This window comes from Pan troglodytes, chromosome 1 (genome assembly GCF_028858775.2).
Source record: "Pan troglodytes isolate AG18354 chromosome 1, NHGRI_mPanTro3-v2.0_pri, whole genome shotgun sequence".
NCBI lineage: Eukaryota > Metazoa > Chordata > Mammalia > Primates > Hominidae > Pan > Pan troglodytes.
The window spans coordinates 4,122,126-4,148,627 of NC_072398.2; the positions used below are offsets into that span (position 1 = coordinate 4,122,126).

Sequence of the window (26,502 nt, forward strand, 5' to 3'; positions counted from 1 at the left end):
GGTGCCTGTAATCCCAGCTACTTGGGAGGCTGAGGCAAGAGAATTGCCTGAACCAGGGAGGTGGAGGTTGCAGTGAGCTGAGATCAGGCCACTGCACTCCAGCCTGGGTGACAGAGTGAGGCTCCATCTCAAAAACAAAAACAGACAGATACCTGTAATCCACAGTCAACCAAAGTTGGCCTCCAAAGATACAGAAATGGTCTTCTTTATTAAAACAGCCAGTAATGGGCCCTGAAGAGGGAAGCCTGAATCCAAATGTTATTTTTCTTGTCACAATGCCATTCCTATTAACTTCCATCTGTAAAGCCTGGAACATAGCCTACTGGGATATCTAGGACCGACCCCATGCCCTTTGTGATGTCCTCCAATACATTAACCCTTATGGCATTTATGCCACTTAGCCTAAGCTTGAACTGGAGAGCTACCTCCATTCCAGATCCCCGAACGCTATGGAAAAGCCATAAAAGCAAGCTTCATCACAGATATGACCCCACTCCATGGGAATCATACCATAGTATGAAAGTAAGTAACCATTTCAATAAAAACAGGGTATAAGAAAATAATATACATGCATTTCCTTGTGTATGGCTAGAATCTGGAGTGATCCCTAGAAACTAGTATTCTGGTTGCCAGTATTTTAGAGGGAACTGGGTGACTGGTGGAAAAGAGTTACAGGGACTTTTCTTTGAATTTTATTCTCTTTGGATTTAAACATGTGAACATATTATCTATTCAAAAACTTTTAAGCTGTAATCCCCTTTCCTGATTGCTCCTTCATATTCTGTAACTGCTCAAGTTCCACTCCTCTCTCTCAAATCTTACTTCCCCCACATCTTTAACAAACTCCTCTTCCAATCTCGGTCAGAGTGGGTTTCTTCTTTATCCTGCACACCATCCCACTCTCAGAAAGTAACTATAATGATTGACATATCTCTTCTCCCAACAAGAAAAAAAAATTCCTCTTTAAGAAAAGGTAAATATAAAATAAATTGGGCATCCAGGGTTTATTTTTTGGCAGTGCAGGAAAGAAAGAAGATCTTTGAAAAGTTCCACACTAATAATTCTAGCCCAGTCACAATTACAGCAGCATCATATTACAAACAACCTACATTTCTAAAATGAGGAAATATGTTAAATTCTAGTATAGTTACACATTGGAACACTTCTTAGCCATGAGAAATGATTGTGTAAATTTAGAAGATGTCATTCAAGTAAAAAGTATTCAAGTACAAAAAAAATGTAAAAGATAAAAGAGGCTCAGCATGGTGGCTGACGCCTCTAATCCCAACACTTTGGGAGGCTGAGCAGGCAGATCGCTTGAGCCTGGAAGTTCAAGCCCAGCCTGGGCAACATAGGGAGACCCTGTCTCTACAAAAACTAAAATTTAGCTGGGTGTGGTAGCGTGTACCTGTGGTCCCAGCTACTCAGGAGGCTGAGGCAGGAGGATCGTGTGAGCCCAGGAGGTCGAGGCTGCAGTTAGCCGTGATGGCACCACTGCATTCCTGCCTGGGTGACAGACGGAGACCCAGTTTCAAAACATCCATGAGCACTTCCTGAAAAAAAAAAAAAAAACTGACAAGAGAATCAACACACAAAAATAAATCAAAGAATTCAAGGATGGAGAAAAAAATGAGAAAATGTGGTTAGTGGTAATTTCATTGAAATATCCAAAACTACTAAAACATGTGCGAATACTAAACAAAGTATGAACATTCTACCTTGTCAGTGTAAAAATAAAAATATACCTAAGATCAATTGGGGGTTGGGAGAGAAAATGTAGACAGAATTTTGGAAGTGCTAATGTCCTTATCTTTCACAGCAAGGAATCAACTGACACTTTTTGTATTCGAAATAGATAGTTTAAAAAAACACACAAGGACTACAGTCTCTTAATGTTTTTCTCAAAATCTTTTCTGAACTTAAAATAAATATCATCTCTTATGGCTAACAAACATTTGAGATTCCACAATTCCTTCAATTTAATTTTTTTTCTTTTGTCCCATTCAAGTAAAATTAAAGTAAGTCCTTCCCACATGAAGATTATATCCTAGATTTTTTCTTCAATATCTTTTTCCTTCCTTTCCTTTTCTCCTTCTTCCTTTCTCATTAATTTCCCACCCTTCTATCCATTTATTTTATTACACAGGGATAGAAAGAGCTCTAGAATAATAGTAGTCTAACATTAAAAATTATTATTTCAGGAAGTAGAATTTGGAATGACTTTAAAAAATTCTCTTTGACTCTTTTCTTTAATCCCAGTTCATCAAAAGGCCCATGATAAGAAACCAATTTTTAACAAAGCAACTACAAAGTGAGATAGTAAAGAGATAAGATATAAATCACTCCTTTAAAAATATTTATTTTTATGTGTAGTTGTACAGTATTTCAGAGAAAAGTACAGGAGAAAATATGACAGCCAATACCAAGATTTAACAGATGTTAACATCTTGCCACATTTTCTTCAGAATTTTTTTCCTGACAAGAAAGCATTGCAGAAACAGCTAACATTCCACTCCTCATCCCTTCTCCTTTCATCTTCAGATGCAATCACACCACTATTCTGAGGATAATGCTTATCATTTCCATGCATATCTTTGTATTCATAAACAATATTTACTATTATTTTGTGTATTTAAAGTGTATATATATGGTACTATGTTTCTGTCCTTTTGTAATTTTTTAAATTCAACGTTGTTTTTTGAGATTTATCCAAGTTACACATGTAGTCTTAGTTCATCATTCACTTCATTCATACATGTGAACAATCACTGCATGAATAAACCTGTTTTTACAATTCATTTCTTATTGAGGGGTGTGTGGACCCAGCAATCCCCATTCCTCTTCCATGTTTTTCCATTGCACAAATGCAGACCCAGTATCGATAACAGCTTTTATAAAGCTCTCTGAGTAGCTTCCAGCTTTCTCAGATAATAACTGTCTTGGGGGAACTGTCCATGCAATCTCTCCACACTGCTCACACTTTCTACTACCTGATAAACATGAATTGCGAAATGTTGTTTTAATATCTCTTCAAAAACAGCACTATATGTGAAGAAGTAAAAGTAATATTTATGGTACCTCCAGTGCTCCTAGGAAAAGTTATTTCTAATCCATTACAAATAAGTTCTTGTTACTATTTCTTACAGAATTTTAGACAGGACCTAGTACACTCAAGGTTCCTGCCAATTGCTAACGAAGCTGAAGTCTCCCTATCAGTAAAAGAAATAAATATTGGATACCAAGAGCCTCAGAGACTTATACTGAGTTGAAGATGGAAGCAATGAAAAAAGAGACTCACTGTATTAGCAAGTGGATACTTGGTGCTGCTGGACTGCAAAATTTGTCTAAAGATTAAGAAAATATTAGGGAAAATCTCCTATAGATAGGGCAGGTATAAAGTAAACACAGTGTACTAGTCCATTCTCATACCACTAATACTGCTATGAAGAAATACCCGAGACTGGGTAATTTATAAAGAAAAAGAGGCTTCATGGATTCACAGTTCCACGTGGCTGGGGAGGCCTCACAATCATGGTGGAAGGTGAAGGAGGAGCAGAGGCACATCTTACATGGCAGCAGGAAAGAGACCGTCTGCAGAGGAGCTGCCCTTTATAAAATCATCTGATTCACTACAAGAACAGCATGGGAAAAACCTGCCCCTATGATTCAATTACCTCTTACTGGGTCCCTCCCACAACATGTGGGGATAATGGCAGCCACAATTCAAGATGAGATCTGGGTGGGGACACAGTGAAACCATATCACACAGAATAGTCTGGAATACTAAAAATAAGGTCGTACTGTAAAGGCATTGAAGCATAGGAACAGGACAGATGGGTGTGGCTTGGGAAAGGGGAAAGATTGGCACTTTTATTCCAGGATTGGGCCCCATCTCATTTTAGCTCACCAAATTCTTGAGTATCAACCTGTTCTGAAATTGATTAGAATGGAGTGTTAAAAAAAGTAAGTTGATATTTTTTATTTGATATTCTTATACTCTTGTGGCTTAAGTGGTGCTGGCATTTTTATTTCAATTTTATAGATAAGGAAAATGAAATAAAAAGAGGGTGACACATAGAAAATGCATGATAGAGCCAGCAACTGTCTCTACTGACTTGTGGTGTACTTTTATTCCATTAGATCACAAAAAACTGGATTTGTTTGTGAATAAGATTAGAGTCATTTTCAAATTAAATTTATCAGCTACATGGAAAAATTATCTTCTTTACCTTAGAGGCACTCCTTGTGGGTGTATTTTGTCCCCACCAAATTAGCTTTATTTAGGGGAACCTAAATTTATTCTACTAAAACTACTCGAAATGACATTTGTTTCTTTCCAAAAATTAAATCCATACTCCAAAGGTGTGTAATTTGACTAAATTAAAAAAAAATCTGCATGACAGAAAAGTAAAAGTAGAGTGAAAAGATAGATGACATACACATCATGACTAAGGCTGAGATCTTTCAGATAGAAAAAGATCAATAATTCAGTGGGAAAAAAATGGGGAAAAATCATAAACTGTCAGGTCAAACAAAAGGAAATACAAATAGTTTTAAGAGATATGAAAGATGTTCTAATTTAGAAAATGAAAATTAGGCTGGGCATGGTGGCTCACGTCTGTAATCCCAGCACTTTGGGAGGCCAAGGTGGGTGGATCACCTGAGGTCAGGGGTTCGAGACCAGCTTGACCAATATGGTGAACCCCCATCTCTACTAAAAATACAAAAATTAGCCAGGTGGACACAAGCCTGTGATCCCAGCTTCTCAGGAGGCTGAGACAGGAGAATGGCGTGAACCCAGGAGGCAGAGGTTGCAGTGAGCTGAGATCGTGCCATTGCACTCCAGCCTGGGCGACAGAGCGAGACTCTGTCTCAAAAAAAAAAAAAAAGAAAAGAAAAGAAAAGAAAAAGAAAATTAACACTGAGTTTCTATTTTTCTATTTATATTAGATTGGAAAAAAAATCCCAATGCTTGATAATTAAAGCTTGTTTCAGAAGGACTGAAGAAACTGGTACTCTCACACAAGATGAGAGACTCTATCATCAAGATAGCAACATCTACCAAAAATTGTCAAGCCCTTTGACATATTTCCAATAATTTACCAAGAAAAAGTTCTCACTTTTGTGAGATGATATGCATGCTAAGATATTCTCTGCAGCATGAGCTATTATAGCAAAAGCCTGGAAGCAACTTAAACGTCCATTAGTAAGGAGATTAATTCAATATATTATGATTCATCCATACAATGAAATAAGGATAATTTTTTTTTTTTTTGAGATAAGAGTCTCGCTCAGCCGCACAGGCTGGAGTGCAGTGGTGCAATCTCGGCTCACTGCAACCACCGTCTCCCGGGTTCAAACGATTCTCCTGTCTCAGCCTCCCAAGTAGCTGGGATTACAGGCACCCGCCATCATGCCTGGCTAATTTTTGTATTTTTAGTAGAGACGGGGTTTCACCATGTTGGCCAGGGTGGTCTTGAACTCCTGACCTCAGGTGATCTGCTCACCTCGGCCTCCCAAAGTGATGGGATTATAGGTTTCAGCCACTGCGCCCAGCCAATTTTTATATATTAATAAATAGTCAAGATATATTGATAAGTAAAACAAGCAGAGTGCAGAATGGTTTATATAGTATCATACCATTCACGTTAAAAATAAACACATATCCTACAACTCAAAAACCAACAAAATAAAACAACCTGGTTTAAAAATGGGCAAAGACTAGACACTTCTCCAAAGAAGATGTACAAATGGCCAATAAGTACATGAAAAGATGTTCAATATTACTAATCATTAGGAAAATGCAAATCAAAGCCCCAGTGAGATACCATTTCACACCCAGTAGGATGGTTATTATAGAAACAACAATAACAACAACACCCCCCTCCAAAAAACCAACAGAAATGACAAGTGCTGGCAAAGATGTGGAGAAAACAGAACCTCTGGGCATTGCTGGTGGGAATGCAGCATGGCGCAGCCGCTGTGGAAAACAGCACAGTGGTTCCTCAAATATCAAACACAGAACTACCACATGATCCAGCAATTCCACTCCTGGATATGCACCCAAAAGGATTAAAAGCAGAGACTGGAACAGATATCCATACACCAGTATCCACAGCAGCATTATTCACAACAGTCAGAAGATGAAAACAACCCAAATGTCCATCAACAGACAGATGGATGAACAAAATGTGGGATATAAATACAATGGAATATTATTCAAAAAAGGAATAAAATTCCGACGCATGCAACAAGATGGATGAACCTTGAGAACATTACGCTACGTGAAATAAACCAGACACAAGACAAATATTGTTTGTTTGTATTTTAAAAATGGAATGCTTCACAAATTTGCATGTCATCCTCGTGCAGGGGCCATGCTAATCTTCTCTGTAGCGTTCCAATTTTAGTATATGTGCTGCCGAAGCAAGCACAGGAAGGGCAAACATTGTACTCTTCCATTGATATATGAGGCACCTAAGATAATGAAACTCATAGACACAGAAAGCAGAACGGTGGTTGCCACAGGCTGCGAGAGGGTGGGATGTGGAATTATTGTTAAATGGGTACAGAGTTTCACTTTGGGAAGATGAAAAAGCCTAAAATGGATAGCGGTGATGGTTGTAATGTTAATGCCACTGCATTCTGTACTTAAAATGATAAATTTTAGGTTATCTATATTTTACCACAGTAAAAAATACACACATGCACACACACACACACACGCACACGCACATGCACACACATACTCATACATATTTGCATGGAGAATCTCTGGAAGAATTAGAGAAAACTGTAACAAACTTTGCCTTTAGAAAGAGGAACTGGATAGGTAAAAAAGAGATTTATTTATCACTCTATATTATTTCTACCTTTAGAATTTTATCCCATGTACATATATCATCTATTCAAAAATTTAATTTTCAATCAGTCTTCTTAACTTCTAAACACAGAGCAGGAAAATATATATAAATGAAAATGTGGCTGGGTGCGGTGGCTCATGCCTGTAATTCCAGTACTTTGGGAGGCTGAGGCGGGCGGGTCACTTGAGGCCAGGAATTCGAGAGCAGCCTAGCTATCATGGCAAAACCCTGTCTCTACTAAAAGTATGGAAAAAAAAAAAAAATTAGCCGGGGGTGGTGGCACACACCTGTAATCTCACTATTCCTGGTACTTGGGAGGCTGAGGCAGGAGAATCGCTTGAACCCAGGAGGTGGAGGTTGCAGTGAGCCGAGATCACTCCACTGCGCTCCTGCCTGGGCAATAGAGTGAGACTGTCTGGGAAAAAAAAAAAAAAAAAAAAAAAAGTCTGTGTTTTATATGAGGCAAAATCAGAATGTCCCTAATTAGTGATATTGAAAACCTGCCCAATGTTTTTCAAGGCGCTAGCTTTCAAAAACTATTTAACAAGGAAATGAAAAAGGAAAATAAAATGCTTTAGATCTTAAGAGATCGATATGGAACATACGGAAATAAGTAAAAAGTTCTAGCCAGGTGTGGTACGTGCTTATAGTCCCAGCTCAGGAGGCTGAGACAGGAGGATTGCTTGAGCTCAGGGTTTCAAGGTCAGCCTGGGCAACATAAAGAGAGCTTGTCTCTAAAACAAAATATGTATTTTAAAGTTCTTATGAGAGTTTTGTTACATATAGCATAACATTGCTCATCCAGATTAAACAGGGGCAAAACAAGTCTGAGTTATTTACTTTAAGAACATAAAATGGGGCCAGGCACAGTGGCTCACGTCTGTAATCCCAGCACTTTGGGAGGCTGAGGCAGGTGGATGACTTGAGGCCAGGAGTTTGAGAACAGCCTGGGCAACATAGCAAGACCCTGTCTCTACTAAAAATACGAAAATTAGATGGGTGTGGTGGTGGGCACCTGTAATCCCAGCTACTTGGGAGGCCAATGCAGGAGAATTGCTTGAACTCAGGAGGCAGAGGTTACAATGAGCCGAGATTGGGCCACTACAATCCAGCTTGAGCCACACAGTGAGATGCCATCTCAAAATAATAATAATAAAAACTATATATATATAAAGTAGAATAATTATAATAGCTAATACTGTTCTTAGCTTTAAATCCCAAGCTAATATTGTTCTAAGAGCTTTAAAAATGTCCACTCACAATAGTGGTTCTCAAACTTTTTGGTCTGATAACTCCTTTTACAAACTATCAAAAATTATCAAGGCGCTCAAAGCGTTTATGTTTGTGTGAGTTATATGCATCTATATTTACTATCATATTAGAAATTAAAGCTTACATTTTAAAAATATGTATTTATTAATTCATTTAAAAATCATAAATCAACCCAAATGTTTACATAAATAGTTTTTAATTTTTTAAACTATATTTTCCAAAACAAAAAGTATATTTAGAAGAATGGCATTGTTTTCCATTGTTTTACATACGTTCAATGTAAATATGTAACACTTGGCTTCACAGAGGACAGCTGCATTCTCATATCTAGTTCTGCGTTCAGTCTGTTGTAAAACTGCACGTCATGTAGCCTTTGAAAAACTCCAGTATAAGGCTGGGTGTGGTGGCTCACGCCTGTAATCCCAGCACTTTGGGAGGCCAAGGTGGGTGGATCACCTGAGGCCAGGAGTTCATGACCAGCCTGGACAACATGGTGAAACCCCGTCTCTACTAAAAAATATATATATACAAAAATTAGCCGGGCGTGGTGGCGGGCACCTGTAATCCCAGCTACTTGGGAGGCTGAGGCAGGAGAATTGCTGGAACCCGGAAGGTGGAGGTTGCAGTGAGCCGAGATTGCACCATTGCACTCCAGCCTGGGTGACAGAGCAAGACCCTGTCTAAAAAAAAAAAAAAAAAAAAAGAAAAGAAAGAAAAACTCCAGTATATACTCGTGGAAAAAGTGAGAATGAAAAGAACAAATACTGTCTTAAATTTATTATGAAAATAGTTCTGACTTCACAGACCCCGGAAAGGGTCTTGGAGGCACTCTGAGAACTAATTACTTATACTATGAAACCTAGGAGGCAAAGGTACATGGAGGCACAAAGAGAATAACAAAGTGACTCGCAGTCACGGAGCTGGGATGGGAACCCAGGAAGTCTGATTCCAGACCTCAGGACTGCCCCTCAGAGGTGGAAGGGCAGTAGCAGGAGCCCAGCTCATAATGCTTTTGACAGTGGGCTGGTGGCTGCCCAGCATTTGCAATACCAGACTTTCCCTTTATCTAATGCAATACAATTTCAAATCAAATATTTCAATTTGTGCAAAGCAGAGATAAGGGAAAGGGAAAGTAGCCACCACAAAATTCTAAGACCTAGACCTCTCAGGGGGCCTAGATCAGCCCTACACAGGAAGTAACACCAAACCTCCACCTGAGGGATAAAGCAGTTAGGGGAGGAACAGCCAGTGCCTGGGTGGGGCTCTCCAGGAACAGCTCTCTCTGTCCTGCCCCCACTGAGCCATTACATATCTCTCCCTCCGTTCAAAGACGCTTCTTTCTTTTTTATTTTTAGACAAAGCCTCACTTAGTCGCCCAGGCTGGAGTGCAGTGGTGCAATCTCAGCTCACTGCAATCTCCACCTCCTGGGTTCAAGAGATTCTAATGCCTCAGCCTCCCAAGCAGCTGGGACTACAGGTGCACACCACCTTGCCCAGCTAATTATTTTTATTTTTTAGTTTTTATTTTTAGGAGAGATGAGGTTTCACCAAGTTGGCCAGGCTGATCTTGAATTCCTGACCTCAGGTGAGCCACCCACCTTGGCCTCCCAAAGCTTAATTTCCAATTTATAAAGAGTGGCCGAGTGCAGTGGCTCACACCTGTAATACCAACACTTTGGGAGGCTAAGGAGGGTCTATCACTTGAGGCCAGGAGTTCAAGACCAGCCTGGGCAACGTAGCAACACCCCTGTCACTACAAGAAATAATAATTAGCTGGGCGTGGTAGTCCTAGCTGCTTGGGAGGCTGAGGCAGGAGGATCACTTCAGGAGTTCAAGGTTACATACAGTGAGTTATGATCAAGCCACTATAATCTAGCCTGGAGGACAGAGTAAGACCCTATCTTTAAACGAATTTTTTAAAAAGAGTGGATGGTAATGATACCAGCAGCATGAGAACATTCATTATAAACTTTAAAGTGATACACAAATTAACACAGGAAAAATGATTATAAAGCTACATTCATCCATGTTGTTACTCCTCAAATATACTCAGCAGCAATATTTTAATGCTAAAAACAATAACAATTTTCTTAGTAACCATCTTTAATTAATAAAGCAGACTCTTTAGGTTGTAAGAACATCCACTTTCCCTCAGGGCCTCGGTAAAGTTATTTTAACTTTCAATGGAAAAAAAGATTCAGCCCATAAACATGTTTTCTTTTACTGAATTGGCCCTTTTACCAAAAAAGGCCTGGCATCATTGCTCTCAGTGATCGGGAGATTTTCTTTTCACTGCTACTGTCAGGAAGCCTGAAGGCAGAAGAGAAGCCCCTGATGTCTTTAAAGAGTAGGAGTGGGAGTGTGGGCAGTGTGGCATGCCCACAGTGTAGCAAGAGACTCGGCGTTAGAGAAACCTGGTGTGACATGGAGCAAACGATTTACCTTCTCCTTGTCTCCGGAAACCGGAGATGCCAACCCTTAACCCACAAATAAAAAGATTAAAATGAGGTAATCCACGTGAAGCCTCTGGCACCCAACTACACGTAGTGTGTTAGATGACAAGCCTCAAGCAGATGCTGGTTTCTTTTCTCTCTTTTCCCTCTCTCTCATAAAGCCATACTTTCCCTGACTTCTCTAACAATACCTCTGTCCCCCGCCCCCAGGAGGAGAACCCTTCAAGGAGAGGTCTGAGGTCAAGGCACTTGTCATTCATGTAGTTAGTTATTCAAATTGCAGGCCGGGCTGCCTGCTGCACCCCCTCCCTAACCCTACCACCACCACCAGCACCCCGCCCACTCATTTCCTACTGGGATACCCACAGGAAGGCCTGGTGTTCCACAGTGTCATTCCCACAGAATGCAATGTGACCACAGCCACCGGAGCTGTATGGTACTGCAGCTCTGATGGCGCTGGTTTATGAGCATCAAACAGTTCCTTTCCAGAACGATTTTCAAACCACTTCCCACTGCTTTGCTGGCCTCTCTACTAGGTTCTGGTCTTGAGATTGCAATCTCATCAAATAACCCTCATTTAGCCCGGCCTCCTGAAAGGATGGTTTCATTGCCTTTTTTTTTTTTTTTTTTTTTTTTTTTTTTTTGAGACAGAGTCTCGCTCTGTCGCCCAGGCTGGAGTGCAGTGGCATGATCTCGGCTCACTGCAAGCTCTGCCTCCTGGGTACAAGTGATTCTTCTGCCTCAGCCTCCAAAGTAGCTGGGATTACAGGTGCCTGCCATCATGCCCGGCTAGTTTTTGTATTTTTAGTAGAGACAGAGTTTCACCATGTTGGTCAGGCTGGTCCTGAACTCCTGACCTTAGGTGATCTGTCCACCTTGACCTCCCAAAGTACTTGGATTACAGGTGTCAGCCACCACGCCTGGCTTCATTGCTCTTCTTTGATGTGTGTGGCACAAACCCTACAATTCTTATTAGCGTCTAATCTCTTCTCTTAAGGGGTTTTTTGTTTGTTTTGTTTCAGTCCCAAGCTGTGTCCTCCATTTCAGACCTACCAGTATTCATGTCTTCTCTTGTCTTTTTATGTTCTTCTGTTTGGGTTCTTTTTGCTATTTTACAGGGGGAGTGTGTCATCGCATAAGCATTACTGTTTCCTTGCAATATCCTATTTGTGGCCTTATAATACATATTTATGTGTTTTACAAAGCAAATGCTGTTCCTTCACTCAACGACTATTTCCTGAGTACCAACTATGTGCCAAGCACTAAAGCTAAAATAGAGTTCATCTCACTCACAGAGTTTACAATTTATAGGTTGGAACAGGCAATGAGAATACAGTATATTGTTTCTACCAGAGTATGAAGAATAAGAAACAGTACTTATCAAAGCAATAGCTAGCAAAGACCTTTTACAGAGCATGGAAAATAAATACTTAAAACAGCATAATAAATCCAAGGTACAGTGTAAAAAGAGAAAATAGCTCTCTTGTATCTTATGACTTGTATCAGTAATTTAAAAGTGTAACAAAAAAAAAATATTTCCAAACCTCACATCCACTGTATTATTCGACTCATGGTCAAAGACTTCAAATGCCTCTTTGATTTTTTTGTGAAATTCTGCTACTATTATCTCTGCAAAAGACAAAATAAATAAAAATTAGTTTACTTTAGCTTTGAATTCAAAACAAAAATTCTAATAACCAGACTAGCAATCTTAATAAGTAAGCATATGAAGAACCCTCTCCTTATATTTATGTATCATTTAGCATGTTTAACTTCCTCTGGAGATGTCAAAGGATACACTGTATTTGTAAACATTTTTTCTGAGGCAAAATATACATATGGTAAAGGTGCACTGATCTTAAATACACAGCTTAATTAAGTGTTTACATACGCATATACTCATGGAACCACTCAACCACTCCAATCACGGTGACAGAATATTTCCAGCAGCGGCCTCTCTATCTCAAGTCCTTTGGGTAGAGTCGTAGCCTGAGAGGCACAGTGAAACCAATAAAAACAGATACTGTTTGCTTATCAACAGTGTTCCCTGCCTACCTTGCCTTATTCTATGCTTGCGGAGTTGGGGGAAGAAAGGCATAAAAACCAACATGACATTTTCTCAAAAAGCTTTCAAACTAGTTTTGGACTATGACTTACATATATGAAACACTCATATATATATTCAATAAATAGTTACCTAGTACTTACAGTGTGCTAAGGTTATGGCAAGGAACAAAATAGAAAAAAATTCCTGCCTCCATAGAGCTACTTTTATTGGGAAAGAAATATAAGCTCGTAATATTCGATAAAATACATAGTAAGGCAAATGGTGTGAAAAATAGAGGAAGGAATAAACAGGGTAGGGACACGAGGAGTGCTGGGCGTGGGTGGGGGAGAATGGGTTGATACGGTGGTCTTAGAGAGGCCTGCCTCTGTGGTAAGGCAACCCTTGGGCAGACACCTGAAGGAGTGGAAGAAGCCAGCCTTATGAACAACTGCAGAGTTTTCAGGCAGAGAGAACAGTAAGTGCAGAAGAGTAAGAAATAAGATCAGAAAGGTATGAGTTTGAGGGTGATTGTAAAGAGGCCTTGGCTAGGTGCGGTGGCTCACACCTGTATTCCCAGCACTTCGGGAGGCCGAGGAGGGTGGTTCACCTGAGGTCAGGAGTTTGAGACCAGCCTGGCCAACAGGGTGAAACCCTGTCTCTACTAAGAATACAAAATTAGCCAGGCATGGTGGCGCATAACTGTAATCCCAGCAAGTTGGGAGGCTGAGGCAGGAGAATTGCTTGAACCTGGGAGGCGGAGGTTGCAGTGAGCCGAGATTGCGCCATTGCACTCCAGCCTGGGCAACAAGAACAAAACTCCATCTCAAAAAAAAAAAAAAAAAAAAAAAAAGCCCTGTAGGCTACTTTAAGGATTTCGGCTTTCACTCTGAATGAGATGAGAAGCCGCTGAAGGGTTTTTCCAGGCAGCAAAGTGATGCAGTCTGCTGATCACTTTAGCTATTATGAAAAGGGTGGAAGCAGAGAGACCAGTCAGGAGGCCTCTGCAATACTCCAGGTGAGAGATGTGGGCCAGAATGGTAGCAGTGAAGGTGGTGAGAAATGTCAGCATTCTGGATATATTCTTTTTTTTTTTTTTTTTGAGACAGAGTCTCTCTCTGTTGCCCAGGTTGGAGTGCAGTGGCTTGATCTCGGCTCACTGCAACCTCCACCTCCTGGGTTCAAGCGATTCTCTTGCCTCTGCCTCCTGAGTAGCTGGGACTACAGGCGCACACCACCACGCCCAGCTAATTTTTTGTATTTTTAGTAGAGACAAGGTTTCACCATGTTGGACAGGATGGTCTCGATCTCCTAACCTCATTATCCACCCGCCTCGGCCTCCCAAAGTGCTGGGATTACAGGCGTGAGCCACCGCGCCCGGCAGATTCTGGATATATTCTAAAGAGCAGAGCCAACAAGATTTGCTGATAAATTTGATGTTAGGTGCAGAGAGAAAGAAAAGGGTCAAGGCCAACTCCAAGGTGTTTGGCTGAGTGAAAGAATAAAGGACAATAATGTAATTAAGTCTCTAAATTGTGCTAAGCATGGGAGCTCATGCCTATAGCAGTTTGGTAGCCCCAGGCAGGAGGATTGCTTGAGCTCAGGAGGTCGAGGCTGCAGTGAGCCATGATCACACTACTGCACGCCAGCCTGGCGACAGAACTAGACCTTGTCTCAAAGAAAAGAAAAAGGTGTCAAAATGTATCAAACAGTAAATACAGTAGGACACCCAGAAAGAAAGAGATTAGGCATGAGTTTAGGTAATTATTTCAATTAGAAATATAATACCACCCAATAGTAGAAAATAGGAAATTTTAAAATCAGTCACATTCTCTTCCCCCTAACATAACTACTCATCATTTTGCTGTATTTTCTTCCAATCTTTCTTCATACATATTCTTTTATATATGGCATTGAATAACTACCATTCACTCACTCAACAAATATATACTGAATAAACACTATGCACCAGGTTCTATGTCAGGTATTGTATATACTTTTACAACCGTAGAGAAAAAAAGAAACCAAAGCTCAGAGAGGCTAAGCACCTTGCCCAAGATCACAGAGTTATTGAGTGGCAGAGCTGGACTGAACTCAGATCTTCCTCATTTGAACAATCCTGCTCTTCTCCCCCTACACCCCACCCCACCTCACCTCACCCCACCCCACCTCACCTCACTCCACCCCACCCCACCTCACCTCACTCCACCCCACCCCACCTGTTAGTACTTACAGTATAAAATCTTAACTCCTTAATTACTTCACGTCAATGTTATATTTTTCCAGGTTGCAACATAATTTACACAACCTTCCATTTTTAACGGTACCAAAATAATACACCACAATTTATTGATATTATTTTTTCTTTATTATAACACAGCAATAAACTTTTGCTAATTTAACAACAAATAAATATTACCTCATTATTTAAATTTACACTGCTTTGATTACAAGTGAATCTGAATAATGATCCATATGTTTGTTTACCATCTCTGTTTTCTATGTTATGAATTGTCTATTCATGTTCTCTGCTCAACCCTACTGGGATCTTCAATTATTTCTTAACAATTTGCATGACCTGTTTGAATAATAAAGACTGAACCCTATGTCGAAGTTACTGCAAACAATTTTCCAGGTCAGTTGTTTGCACTTGTTTTTCTAAAATGAAAACAGCTCCATTTCCTTTCTGATGATCAAAATCATACACAATTACTGGAGGAAAAAAAAAGACACAGATGAAAGTTTAAGTTAAAATCACTTCAAATTCTACCCAGAGTTAACTACTCTTTTCTTTTTTTCTTTTTTTTGTCTTTTTTTTTTTTTTTTTTTTTTTTGAGATGGAGTCTTGCCATGTCGCCCAGGCTGGAGTGCAGTGGCATGATCTCGACTCACCACAACCTCCACCTCCCAGGCTCAAGAGATTTTCCTGCCTCAGTCTCTGGAGTAGCTGGGATTACAGGTGTGCACCACTACCGCCAAGCTTACTTTCGTATTTTTAGTGGAGACGGGGTTTCACCATATTGGTCAGACTGGTCTCAAACTCCTGACCTCAAATGATCCAACTGCCTCAGCCTCCCAAAGTGCTGGGATTACAGGTGTGAGCCTCCACACCCGGCCCAGAGTTAACTACTTTTAATGTTGTTCTCTAATCTAATTTCTCACGCAGCAATAAATTGGATCTTTCATTCTCAATAAATATTCATTACCTTATTATTTTTAGTGACTGCCTGATATTCCATTATAGAGCTTTATCAAAATGTATTTAATCAACCCTCCAATTGTGGATGTTTAGGTTGTTTCTGATTTTTCATTATTATAATCAATAATCAATTCTTTATTGAACAATCCTGCCCAATTCACCTTTGTACATTTGCCTTATCTCACTGAAATTCAACGAGTTGAACACAGTTGAACTAGCAAGGTTCTTATTAGCCATAACAGTATCTTGGGAAAATCTCTCTGGTTACGACACTGCCACTGCACAAAGCTGATGTTTGGTTTTTAAATTTAAGGTCATTTTAAAAGTACATTATCCTTTATTTTTAGGTAGTCACATCTGTTGAGATTTCTTCTCATACTTTAAAGTTGAGAAACTTATCCTTTGAAAGGCCCAAGAGGGAGACAAAGAAAAATCACCCTTTTTCTCGAGGTCTGGCAAATACTTAATTCTATTTTCTTCAACAACTTACAGATAGACTTACTGTGGTTTTTTTGTTTGTTTGTTCTTTGTTTTTTGTTTTTGACACTGGACAACACACTGAGTAATTCATCTGAAGTTTATTTTGATGTGATTCAAAGTGAAAGATTAGCTTTTCCTAATTTACTAGCTGCTTGATTCCTTGCACTTTATCGTGTATTATCATCTTTTATGTGATTGAGATTAATTCTATCAATTGTCCATTCTGTTTATTCTATTCTGATTTGCATTTCTAGTCTTGTGCCATTACCACAGTATTTTATTTATTGCCACTCTATTAGCCTCTTTTTAGGAATGTTCATCAATACCAATTTATTATTCCAAAGGAAATACAGAAATCCGTATACAATTTAGAAATTCCAAATGAAATACCATTGAAAGTTTTATTGCTATTGCAATCAGCTATACATTGAGAATTAACATTTTAGAATAGTTTTCACATCTAAGAGGTGTATATTTAGATAGATATATCCCTTATAGATCTCTAAATTAAATATTACATATTTTGAGGTTCGTCATGTAAGTCACACACAATCCTCCAAGAAGATGATGCCTGAGTATTTTATGGGTTTTGTAGATATTGTGATGAAATATTTTTTTGAGCCCTGTAATTTCAAGTGTTTGAGGTAAAAATTGAATTTTTGCTATTGATTATATATTTCCTGAAAAATTTATTAATTAAAATCTTTCAGTTGATTATTTTATATTTTCTAATAATACTTTTTGTATTATCTTCTTATTGTATCTTATTTCTCTGTCATGACTCATGGCACTGGCCAGCACTACCAAAGCAATATTAATGCATAAAGTGATAATAATCCATTTTATAAAAATATAATAATTATTATTAATAATCTGGAACACTAGTCTTTTACCAATAAGTATAATGCTGACTTTTGTTTTGAAATAGGTAAAACTTATAATTTATAATTTTATCCTTCCATCTCTAAAGAACAGGCACTAACTTTATTTTTTAGTTTTCAAACTTTTTATTTGCATATTTTAAAAAGTGTGCATTCCAATAATTTAAAACATTTGAACAAAACAAATGGCACTCTGATTAAAGTGCATTTACAGCCTGCAAGGCATGAATTTTTAATAACTTCTTATCAATATATTTTCTAAACTGTGTTCTGTTTAACACTCATTCCTCAAGGTGCTTCTCTTGAACTCCTGACCTCGTGATCCACCTCCCTTAGCCTCCCAAAGTGCTGGGATTACAGGCATGAGCCACTGTGCCCAGCCAGAGCTTCTCAATAAAAGGCTTCAGTGATCAAAAATGTCTGGAAAACTCTGAATATTATGGTTTATATATAATATTTATATGTAGTTCTATATGGTCATTTATAGTGTGTATTAGTATATTAAAGTCTTTGGAATGTTCTACAATCATGAAACTTAACTTTGTTCAACACAGCATTTTCCAAAGTCACTGGATCATCGAGTCTCTTTTTTCGAATTATCATCTATCAGGAATAATCAATGCCTTAACTGAAATCTAGGACTGCCCTAACTCAGGAATCCTCACCCACTGGACACTGCAATACAAGTTAACCATCCCTAACCTGAAAATGCTAAATCCAAAATGCTCCAAAACCCAAAACATTTGGAGGTCCCAGGCATTTCAGATAAGGGTCACTCAACCTGTACAGTATACAGTAACCTAATCAAAACACAGCATTGCAGGCAGAGACTGAAAGTCCGGCGTTTGCTGTTGCTAACAGCTGACACAGGTATTCTGGTGATGCGACTGTGCTGCTTCATTACCTTGAACACATTATTTTTTCACTTCATGAATGGTACCTCATATTTTTTACTGGTAAGTACTTCCGTGTGAATAAATGTAAGAAGATGATTGCTTATCAATATCAATTCCTATCAATTTAGGGTCAGGAATGATGCTGATGCCAAACAACCAGCTTGTCCTCATTGGTGGCTGACATAGTGATATTTTTGCTTTCTGATGGTTCTATGTAGAGAAACTTTGTTTCATCTACAAATTATTTAAAATACTACATAAAATTACCTTCAGGCTATGTCTATAGGGTTTATATGAAAAATAAATGAGTTTTGTGTTTAGACTTGAATCCCTTTCCCAAGATATCTCATTATGTATATGCAAAGATTTCAAAATCCAAAAAAATTAGAAATCCAAAATACTTCTGGTACCAAGCATTTTGAAAAAGGGATACTCAAGGCTGGGCGCGGTGGCTCACACCTGTAATCCCAGCACGCTGGGAGGCCAAGGCAGGCCGATCAAGAGGTTAGAAGATCGAGACAATCCTGGCTAACACGGTGAAACCTCATCTCTACTAAAAATGCAAAAAATTACCCAAGTGTGGTGGCGGGTGCCTGTAGTCCCAGCTACTCGGGAGGCTGAGGCAGGAGAATGGCGTGAACCCGGAAGGCAGAGCTTGCAGCGAGCCGAGATCGCACCACTGCACTCCAGCCTGGGCAACAGAGTGAGACTCCGTCTCAAAAAAAAAAAAAAAAAAAAGAAAGAAAGAAAAAGGGATACTCAGCCTGTAAAGTGGATGGATTAAAGGGGTACCCCAAAATACTGATCCTCTTATCTCTCATCTCTCAGTGTGGCCAGATGAAATCAGGCCCCAGAAAGCAGTCTATTCCAGAGCTTCCCACAGGGGGACCAGGGCAGGACAGGCTCCGATGGCAGGCCCCCTGTTCTGCAAGGCGACAACCACAACAAATGCCATCAGGCACCCACTGCTCCCCATTGCCAAGTGTGTGACATATCATGTGGTCCTCTCCTTCAGAGGCCAGATACAGAATGCACCATTACCCAGTAGAGAGCTCCTGGAGAAGTTTCTGTTCCAGGTGCCCAAAGAGCATAGTGTTCATTCCAGTGTGCAACTACTTCAAACTGACAGGGCTCATGGCTCTAGGAAGCAGTCCCAAATCTTTATCTTCACATACTATGGGCTACTTCCATGCCTCTGTAACTGATATGTCCTTTCAGTAGCAGCCAAGCTTGTGGGGCCCTAAACACACATGCATGAGAGGCCGGGAGCGGTGGCTCATGCTTGTAATCCCAGCACTTTGGGAGGCCGAGGTGGCCAGATCACTTGAGGTCAGAAGTGTGAGACCAGCCTGGCCAACATGGTGAAACCCCGTCTCTACTAAAAATACCAAAATTAGCTGGATGTGGTGGCGCACGCCTGTAGTCCCAGCTACTTAGGAAGCTGAGGCAGGAGAATCACTTGAACCTGGGAGGCAGAGGTTGCAGCGAGCCTGAGCCAAGATTGTGCCACTGCACTCCAGCCTGGGCGACAGAGAGAGACTCCATCTCAAAAACAAACAAACAAAAAACACATGCATCATATATAAATTAAATCTTCATTACTTTGAAATAATTGATATGAGACAGTTCAACTGGATTAAAAAATCATTTGGGGGGCTGGGCACAGTGGCTCACGCCTGTAATCCCAGCACTTTGGGAGGCCGAGGAGGGTGGATCAGGAGGTCAGGAGATCGAGACCACCCTGGCTAACAAGGTGAAACCCCATCTCTACTAAATGTACAAAAAATTAGCCGGGCGTGATGGCGGGCGCCTGTAGTCCCAGCTACTTGGGAGGCTGAGGCAGGAGAATGGTGTAAACCCAGGAGACAGACCTTGCAGTGAGCAGAGATCGTGCCACCGCACTCCAGCCTGGGTGACAGAGCGAGACTCCGTCTCAAAAAAAAAAAAAATCATTTGGATTATTAGAAAATTTTCTAAGTTATATTGGTTAATTAAAGGAAAAGTTTTTAGATGATATAATTTCAACTGGTTTGAAATATTCCAGGCAGGAGTATCAGTCACAAAGGCACTGTGAAAAAGCACAATCCAGCCAGGCACAGTGGCTTATGCCTGTAATCCCAGCACTTTGGGAGGCCGAGGCAGGCAGATCACAAGGTCAGGAGTTCGAGACCAGCCTGACCAACATGGTGAAACCCGTCTCTACTAAAAATACAAAAATTAGCCGGGCGTGGTGGTGCGCGCCTGTAATCCCAGCTACTCAGGAGGCTGAGGCAGGAGAATCACTTGAATTTGGGAGGTGGAGGTTGCAGTGAGCTGAGGTGGTGCCACTGCACTCCAGCCCGGGTGACAGAGCGAGACTCCGTCTCAAAAATAAATAAATAAATAAAAAAGCATAATCCTTGGGAAACTACAAAAATTTGTGCGAGGGCCAGGTGCAGTGACTCATGCCTCTAATCCTAGCACTTTGAGAGGCCAGGCTGGGGGCACTGCTTGAGCCCAGGAGTTTGGGGCCAGCCTGAGCAACATAGCGAGACCTCACTTCTACATACACACACACACAAAATTTTTTAAAAAGCAATTAGCCAGGCATGGTGGCACATGCTTATAGTCCCAACTACTTGGGAGGCTGACATGGGAGGATCCCTTAAGCCCAGGAGTTCAAGGTTGCAGTGAGCTATGATAGCACCACTGCACTGCAGCCTGAAGGATCTTGCTCTGAAAATTTAAAAAAAAAAAAAAAAAGTGTGAGAACGTGTTAAGAGATCACATGTTTGAGATAGGTAGGGGCCTAGTTCATATTTTGATTTTTTAATGGTTGGGAAAAATGCTTTTACATTTCTGCATGAACGGTTACTCATTGGTAGTAAATGATCAAAAATTGAAGAGCTCATATTAAAGATTTTTTAAAATCAGGAATTGAGTACAACTATTTCAAGCAAAAAGTTTGATATTAAAAAGTAACACGTTGGGAAGCAAGCTCAAGTTCCACCTTTAACATTGTAAATACATTTGGAACTTTTAAAAAAGGGTCATCATTTTAAAATTTCCTAATGCTCTGTTTTATTTTCTTATAAATTTTTTTACATAATGAAATACATTAAAAAATTTTTAACATAATGATTTTTTTAATAATCAAGCCTCATATAGAGTCCCAAAGCTCATCTAGTTTTACTAGATATTGTGTGCCACACAAATATTATTTTCCATGCTCAGGGTTTTTGTTTGTTTCTTTGTTTTTGAGACAGAGTCGTGCTCTGTCACCCAGGCTGAAGTGCCGTGGTGAGACCATGGCTCACCGTAGCATCAAACTCCCAGGCTCAAGCAATCCTCCCGCCTCAGCCACCTGAGTAGCTGGAACTACAGGCACAGACCACCATGCCTGGCTAGTTTTTTTTAATTTTTGTTTTTATTTGTAGAGACAAGGTCACTCTGTGCTGACCAGGCTGGTTTTGAACTCCTGGCCTCAAGCAATCCTCCCACATTGGCCTCTCAAAGTCCTGGGATTACACACGTGAGCCACTGAGCCTGGCCAATGTTTAGGTTTTAAAGTGATAAAAGCTGAGAAGCACTACCCCAAAGTCACTACCCATCTTGAAGTCCCTTTCAGAACTGGCTGCTCATTCTCCTGTGGCTTACCTATCTCAGGGACTTGGGGAAGGTTAGCAATAGAGAGCTCCCCATTGCTGCTCATAGCCCCATACTCCTAATCTGCCATATTTTTTGCCAGCTTCTCTAATGAAGGAAATTTTCAAACACACAGAAAAGTTGAAAGCTTAGTGTTACAAACAACTCTGTACCCACCACCTAAACTACTGTTAACATTTTGCCATTTTTTGATTCCTCTTTCCATGTCTGTCTGTCTCTAAGTCAATTGCAGACATCAGAATAATTCATCCCTAAATACTTCAGCATATCTCATAAAAATAAAGACATTCTCCTGCATAATCCCAATGCTATTATGACATCTTTAAAAATTAACAAAAATTCACTAAGATCATCTAATATCTATTCCATATTCAAATGTCTCCATCTGTCCCTAAATGTCTCATAGGTATTTTTTTCATACTAAAATCCAATCAAAGATTATGTACTGCATTTGGCTGTTACATATTATTTTGTTCTCTTTGAAACTAAAACAGTCCTCCATCCTTCCCCACCCCTCCCCACACACATGAAATTAGCTTGTTGAAGAGACCAGGCTATATAGCATCATACAGAATGGCCCACATCCTGGACTTGTCTGGGAGCATCCTTGTTTCAACTTCATATTAAACACTACTACTCTATTAAGGTTCATCACTTGAGGACACATACTCTACTATTCCTTCTCACTGCTATCTTCTACTGATTCCCTGATCACAGTCCTCCAAATTTCTCATTCTAACAAATTCATCTTCCTAATTCTATTTGATCATCAACACCTTTCAACCTTTCTGGGTTTTTTGTTGTTGTTGTTATTGTTTGTTTGTTTTTGAGATAGAGTCTTGCTCTGTTGCCCAGGCTGGAATTGGCGCAATCCCAGATCACTGCAACCTCCACCTCCTGGGTTCAAGCAATCCTCCCACCTCAGCTCCCCAAGTAGCTAGGACTGCAGGCCTGTGCCACCATGCCCAGCTAATTTTTGTGTTTTTAGTAGAGACAGGTTTTTGCCATGCTGCCCAGGCTGGTCTCAAACTTCTGAGTTCAAGCAATCCACACATCTCAGCCTCCCAAAGTGCTGGGATTACAGGCGTGAGCCAGTGCACCTGGCCATCTACTTATAAACCCTTCTGAACTCTGTTCTTTCCCTTCCATTTCCATTGTCATTGCTTACGATTAGATTACAATCCCAGCACTTTGGAAGGCCTAGGTGGGTGGATCACTTGAGGTCAGAAGTTTGAAACCAGCCTGGCCAACATGATAAAACCCCACCTCTACTAAAAATACAAAAAAAAATTAGCTGGGTGTGGTGGCATGCGCCTGTAATCACAGGCTGAGGCAGGAGGATCACTTGAACATGGGAGGTGGAGGTTGCAGTAAGTGGAGATCGCACCATTGCACTCCAGGCTGGGAGGCAGAGCGAGACTCTGTCTCAAAAATAAATAAATAAATAAATAAATAAACACTCATCACTTCCAGCTAAATTAATGTAGTCACTTCCTGCCTTTTTGCCTTTAGTCTCCTTTCTCTCACTTCCCATTCCACCCATCAAACCATAATCCACATTTTGCTAGGATGATCTAAAATGCAAATTTAGTAATTTGACCGTCTGGTTTAAAATCCTCCAATGGTTCGCAAGGCCTTTCAAACTAACATTCAGACTCCTTAACCAGGCGCACAAAGCCCTTTATGAACTTAGGCTCCTACCTATCTCAAAAATGTGATCTCTTCACACTTTTCCACACAGATGCGCTAGGCAGGAAGTCTCTGTAGTGTCCCAGTGATAATGCTTTTTCCCAGTGCCTTTGTGATGGACACTCCTGCCTGGAATATTGCCCTCCGCTTTTGTGACGGACACTCCTGCCTGGAATATTGCTCTCCTCCTTCCTGGCTATCTCCCATTCGTCACTCATGTTTAAGAGTAACTGACCTTTTGAAGGCTTCCCTTCTCTTTTTTGTTAAGTACCCTCCTATGTAATCATGTAGCATACATGCTCTCTCTATCATAATAGTCTATCAAACCATATTATAATTAGCAGTTTACTTATTTGTCTCCCTTTCCATACTGTAAACACCTTGAGAATAACTCTGATAGTACCTGTAAACCTACTAAAAACTCAATAAGGCCGGGCGCCAGTGGCTCACACCTGTAATCCCAGCACTTTGGGAGGCCGAGGCAGGCAGATCACTCGAGGCCAGGAGTTCAAGGCCAGCCTGACCAACACGTTGAAATCCCGTCTCTAACAAAAATTAGCCAGGTGTGGTGGTGTGTGCCTGTAATCCCAGCTACTCAGGAGGCTGAGGCATGAGAATAACTTGAACCTGGGAGGCAGAGGTTACAGTGAGCCGAGATCACACCACCGCACTCCAGCCTGGGTGACAGAGTGAGGCTCTGTCTAAAAAAAAAAAAAAATTAATACCAATCTACTAATCCTTCACAAAATCTTCCCAAAAATTGAAGAGACGGAAGCACTGCCCAACTCATTCTATAAGGCCAGTATTAACATGATTTAAAAAACAAAACAAAACTGAGACATAAAAAGAAAACTACAAACCAACATCCATTATAAATATAAATGCAAAATCCTCAACAAAACACTTGCAAAACAGAATCCAGCCACCTTATGGGGTATTATCCACTATGACCAAATGGGATTTCTCCCAAGAATGCAACATATGAAAACCAATCACCATAATACACCACATTAATAGAACGAAGAGGAGCAAAAAAACCACGTCATCTCAATAGACACAGAACAAGTATTTGACGATACATAACATCTTTTCATTATAAAAACACTCGGAAAACTAGGAATAGTGATTTGATCATAGCACATTATGTGCACATATCAAAATGTCACACTGTGCTCCATAAATATGTACAATTATTATGTGTCAATTAAAAAATACTTCTTAAGGTTATTGTTTAAAAGAAAACTAGGAATAGAAGTGAACTTCCTCATCAGGACAAAAGGTATTTACGAAAAACTCACAACTAACATCATACTTAATGAATGGCAAAAGGTATTCTGCGTGCCCTTAGAATAAGCATGTCTTAGAAAGGAAATGTCTATTTTATGTTAATCTGGCACACACGTTAAGGGGAGCTTCTACTGTATTTCTGAAGCTACTTTGGTCTAAGTTTACAGCACAGATGCCAAAAGCATGCAGTTTTGGGAAATGTTAGAGAAATGGCCAATATACAAAATATCCTTTTAAAACATATAATTCACTGAGTGTGGTGGTACATGCCTATAGTCCCCGCTACTCAGGAGGCTGAGGTGGGAAGATCACTTGAGCCCAGGAGTTTGAGACTGGGTAACATACCATCTTTAAAAAAAAAAAAAAAAGTATCATTCTAAGTTTTGTAATGAGAGTACTTTGAGAGTCAGGCTATTTGTTACTGATACACTGTGTCAGTATACTTTTGTTTTTCATTTTGTTTTGTAGAATACAAATTCCTAAAGAGTTTCCTGTATACTTATCTCGAACTATTCTAAAAAATATTTAAGAGTAAGAACTATAACAATTTTGTCATGTAAAAAAAAAAAAAATCAATCCAAAGCTGGGCACCATGGCTCATACCTATAGTCCCAGCTGCTCCAGAGGCTAAGGCAGGAGGATCACTTAAGCCCAGGAGTTTGAGACTAGCCAGGACCACACAGTGAGACCCCATCTCAGAAACAAACAAACAAAAAAATCAATCCAAGAAGGAAATACTCTACGAGTAAAATATTGTTTGATTTAGTCCAATTCTCAAAACTCCAAGCCACCAATGGTGGCACATGCCTATAGTCCCAGCTACTCAGCAAGCTAATAGCTTGGGCCCAGGAGTTCAAGTCTAGCCTGACAACATAGGGAGACCCTGCCTCTAAAAACAAAACAAAACAGGCGGTAGTTCACACCTGTAATCCCAGCACTTTGGGAGGCTGAGGGGGGAGGATTGCTTGAGGCCAGGAGTTCAAGACTAGCCTGGGCAACATAGTGAGATCCTGTCTCTACAAAAAAGTTAAAATTCTACAATTTAAATTCGGCTGGGCATGGTGGCACATGCCTGTAGTCCCAGCCACTTGGGAGGCTGAGGTGGAAGGATCACTTGAGCCCAGGAGGTCAAGGCTGCAGTAAGCCATAATTCCACCACTGCACCCTAGCCTGCTCAACAGAGCAAAACCCCATCTCAAAAAAAACCTCCAAATGATGTCAATCTTCCCCAAATAGGAAAACATAATTATAACAGAGATTACAAAAGAGGCCAGTAAGTATGTATATATTGCTGGTTAGGAGCACTGACCTGGAGCCAGCCACCACTGGCTTTACCATGTACTAGCTGTGAGACCTTGGGCAAGTTACTTAACCTCTCTGTGCCCAAGTCTCCCCACTTGCCACATGGTGATAATAATAGTGTCTTCTTTGGAAACCAGTATCGTAGTTCCCCATAGAGTTACACATCAAATTACCATATGATCTAGCAATTCCACTTCTGAGTAAATAACTAAAAGTATTGTAAGTGGGAACTCGAACAGATACTTACACACCAGTGTTCACGGTAGCATTATTCACAATAGACAGAAGGTGGAAACAGCCCAAATGTCCATCAACAGATGGATAAACAAAATGCGGCATACACATACAATGGTATATTACTTAGCCTTGAAAAGGAAGGAAATTCTGACACATTCTTATAGGGTAGATGAACCTTGAAGACATTATACTAAGTGAAATAAGTCAGACACAAGACAAATTATTGTATGACTCCACTTATCTGAAGTACCTAG

At 40.2% G+C, this 26,502-nt stretch overlaps 1 protein-coding gene and 1 non-coding gene across 6 annotated transcripts in view; both read right to left on the reverse strand.

Moving 5' to 3' along the window:
• EFCAB2 (EF-hand calcium binding domain 2) overlaps positions 1–26,502 on the reverse strand; it is a 162,833-nt gene that overhangs the window by 100,479 nt on the left and 35,852 nt on the right. For all 5 annotated transcript variants that reach the window (XM_063809405.1, XM_063809402.1, XM_063809404.1 and 2 more), the window contains one exon: positions 12,133–12,217. In XM_063809405.1, the coding sequence (XP_063665475.1) occupies positions 12,133–12,217 (85 nt within the window). The remainder of the gene's footprint in view (positions 1–12,132; positions 12,218–26,502) is intronic.
• Positions 6,328–6,434, reverse strand: LOC112206969 (U6 spliceosomal RNA). Its single transcript, XR_002941446.1, has one exon. It is a non-coding gene; the product is annotated as a U6 spliceosomal RNA (small nuclear RNA).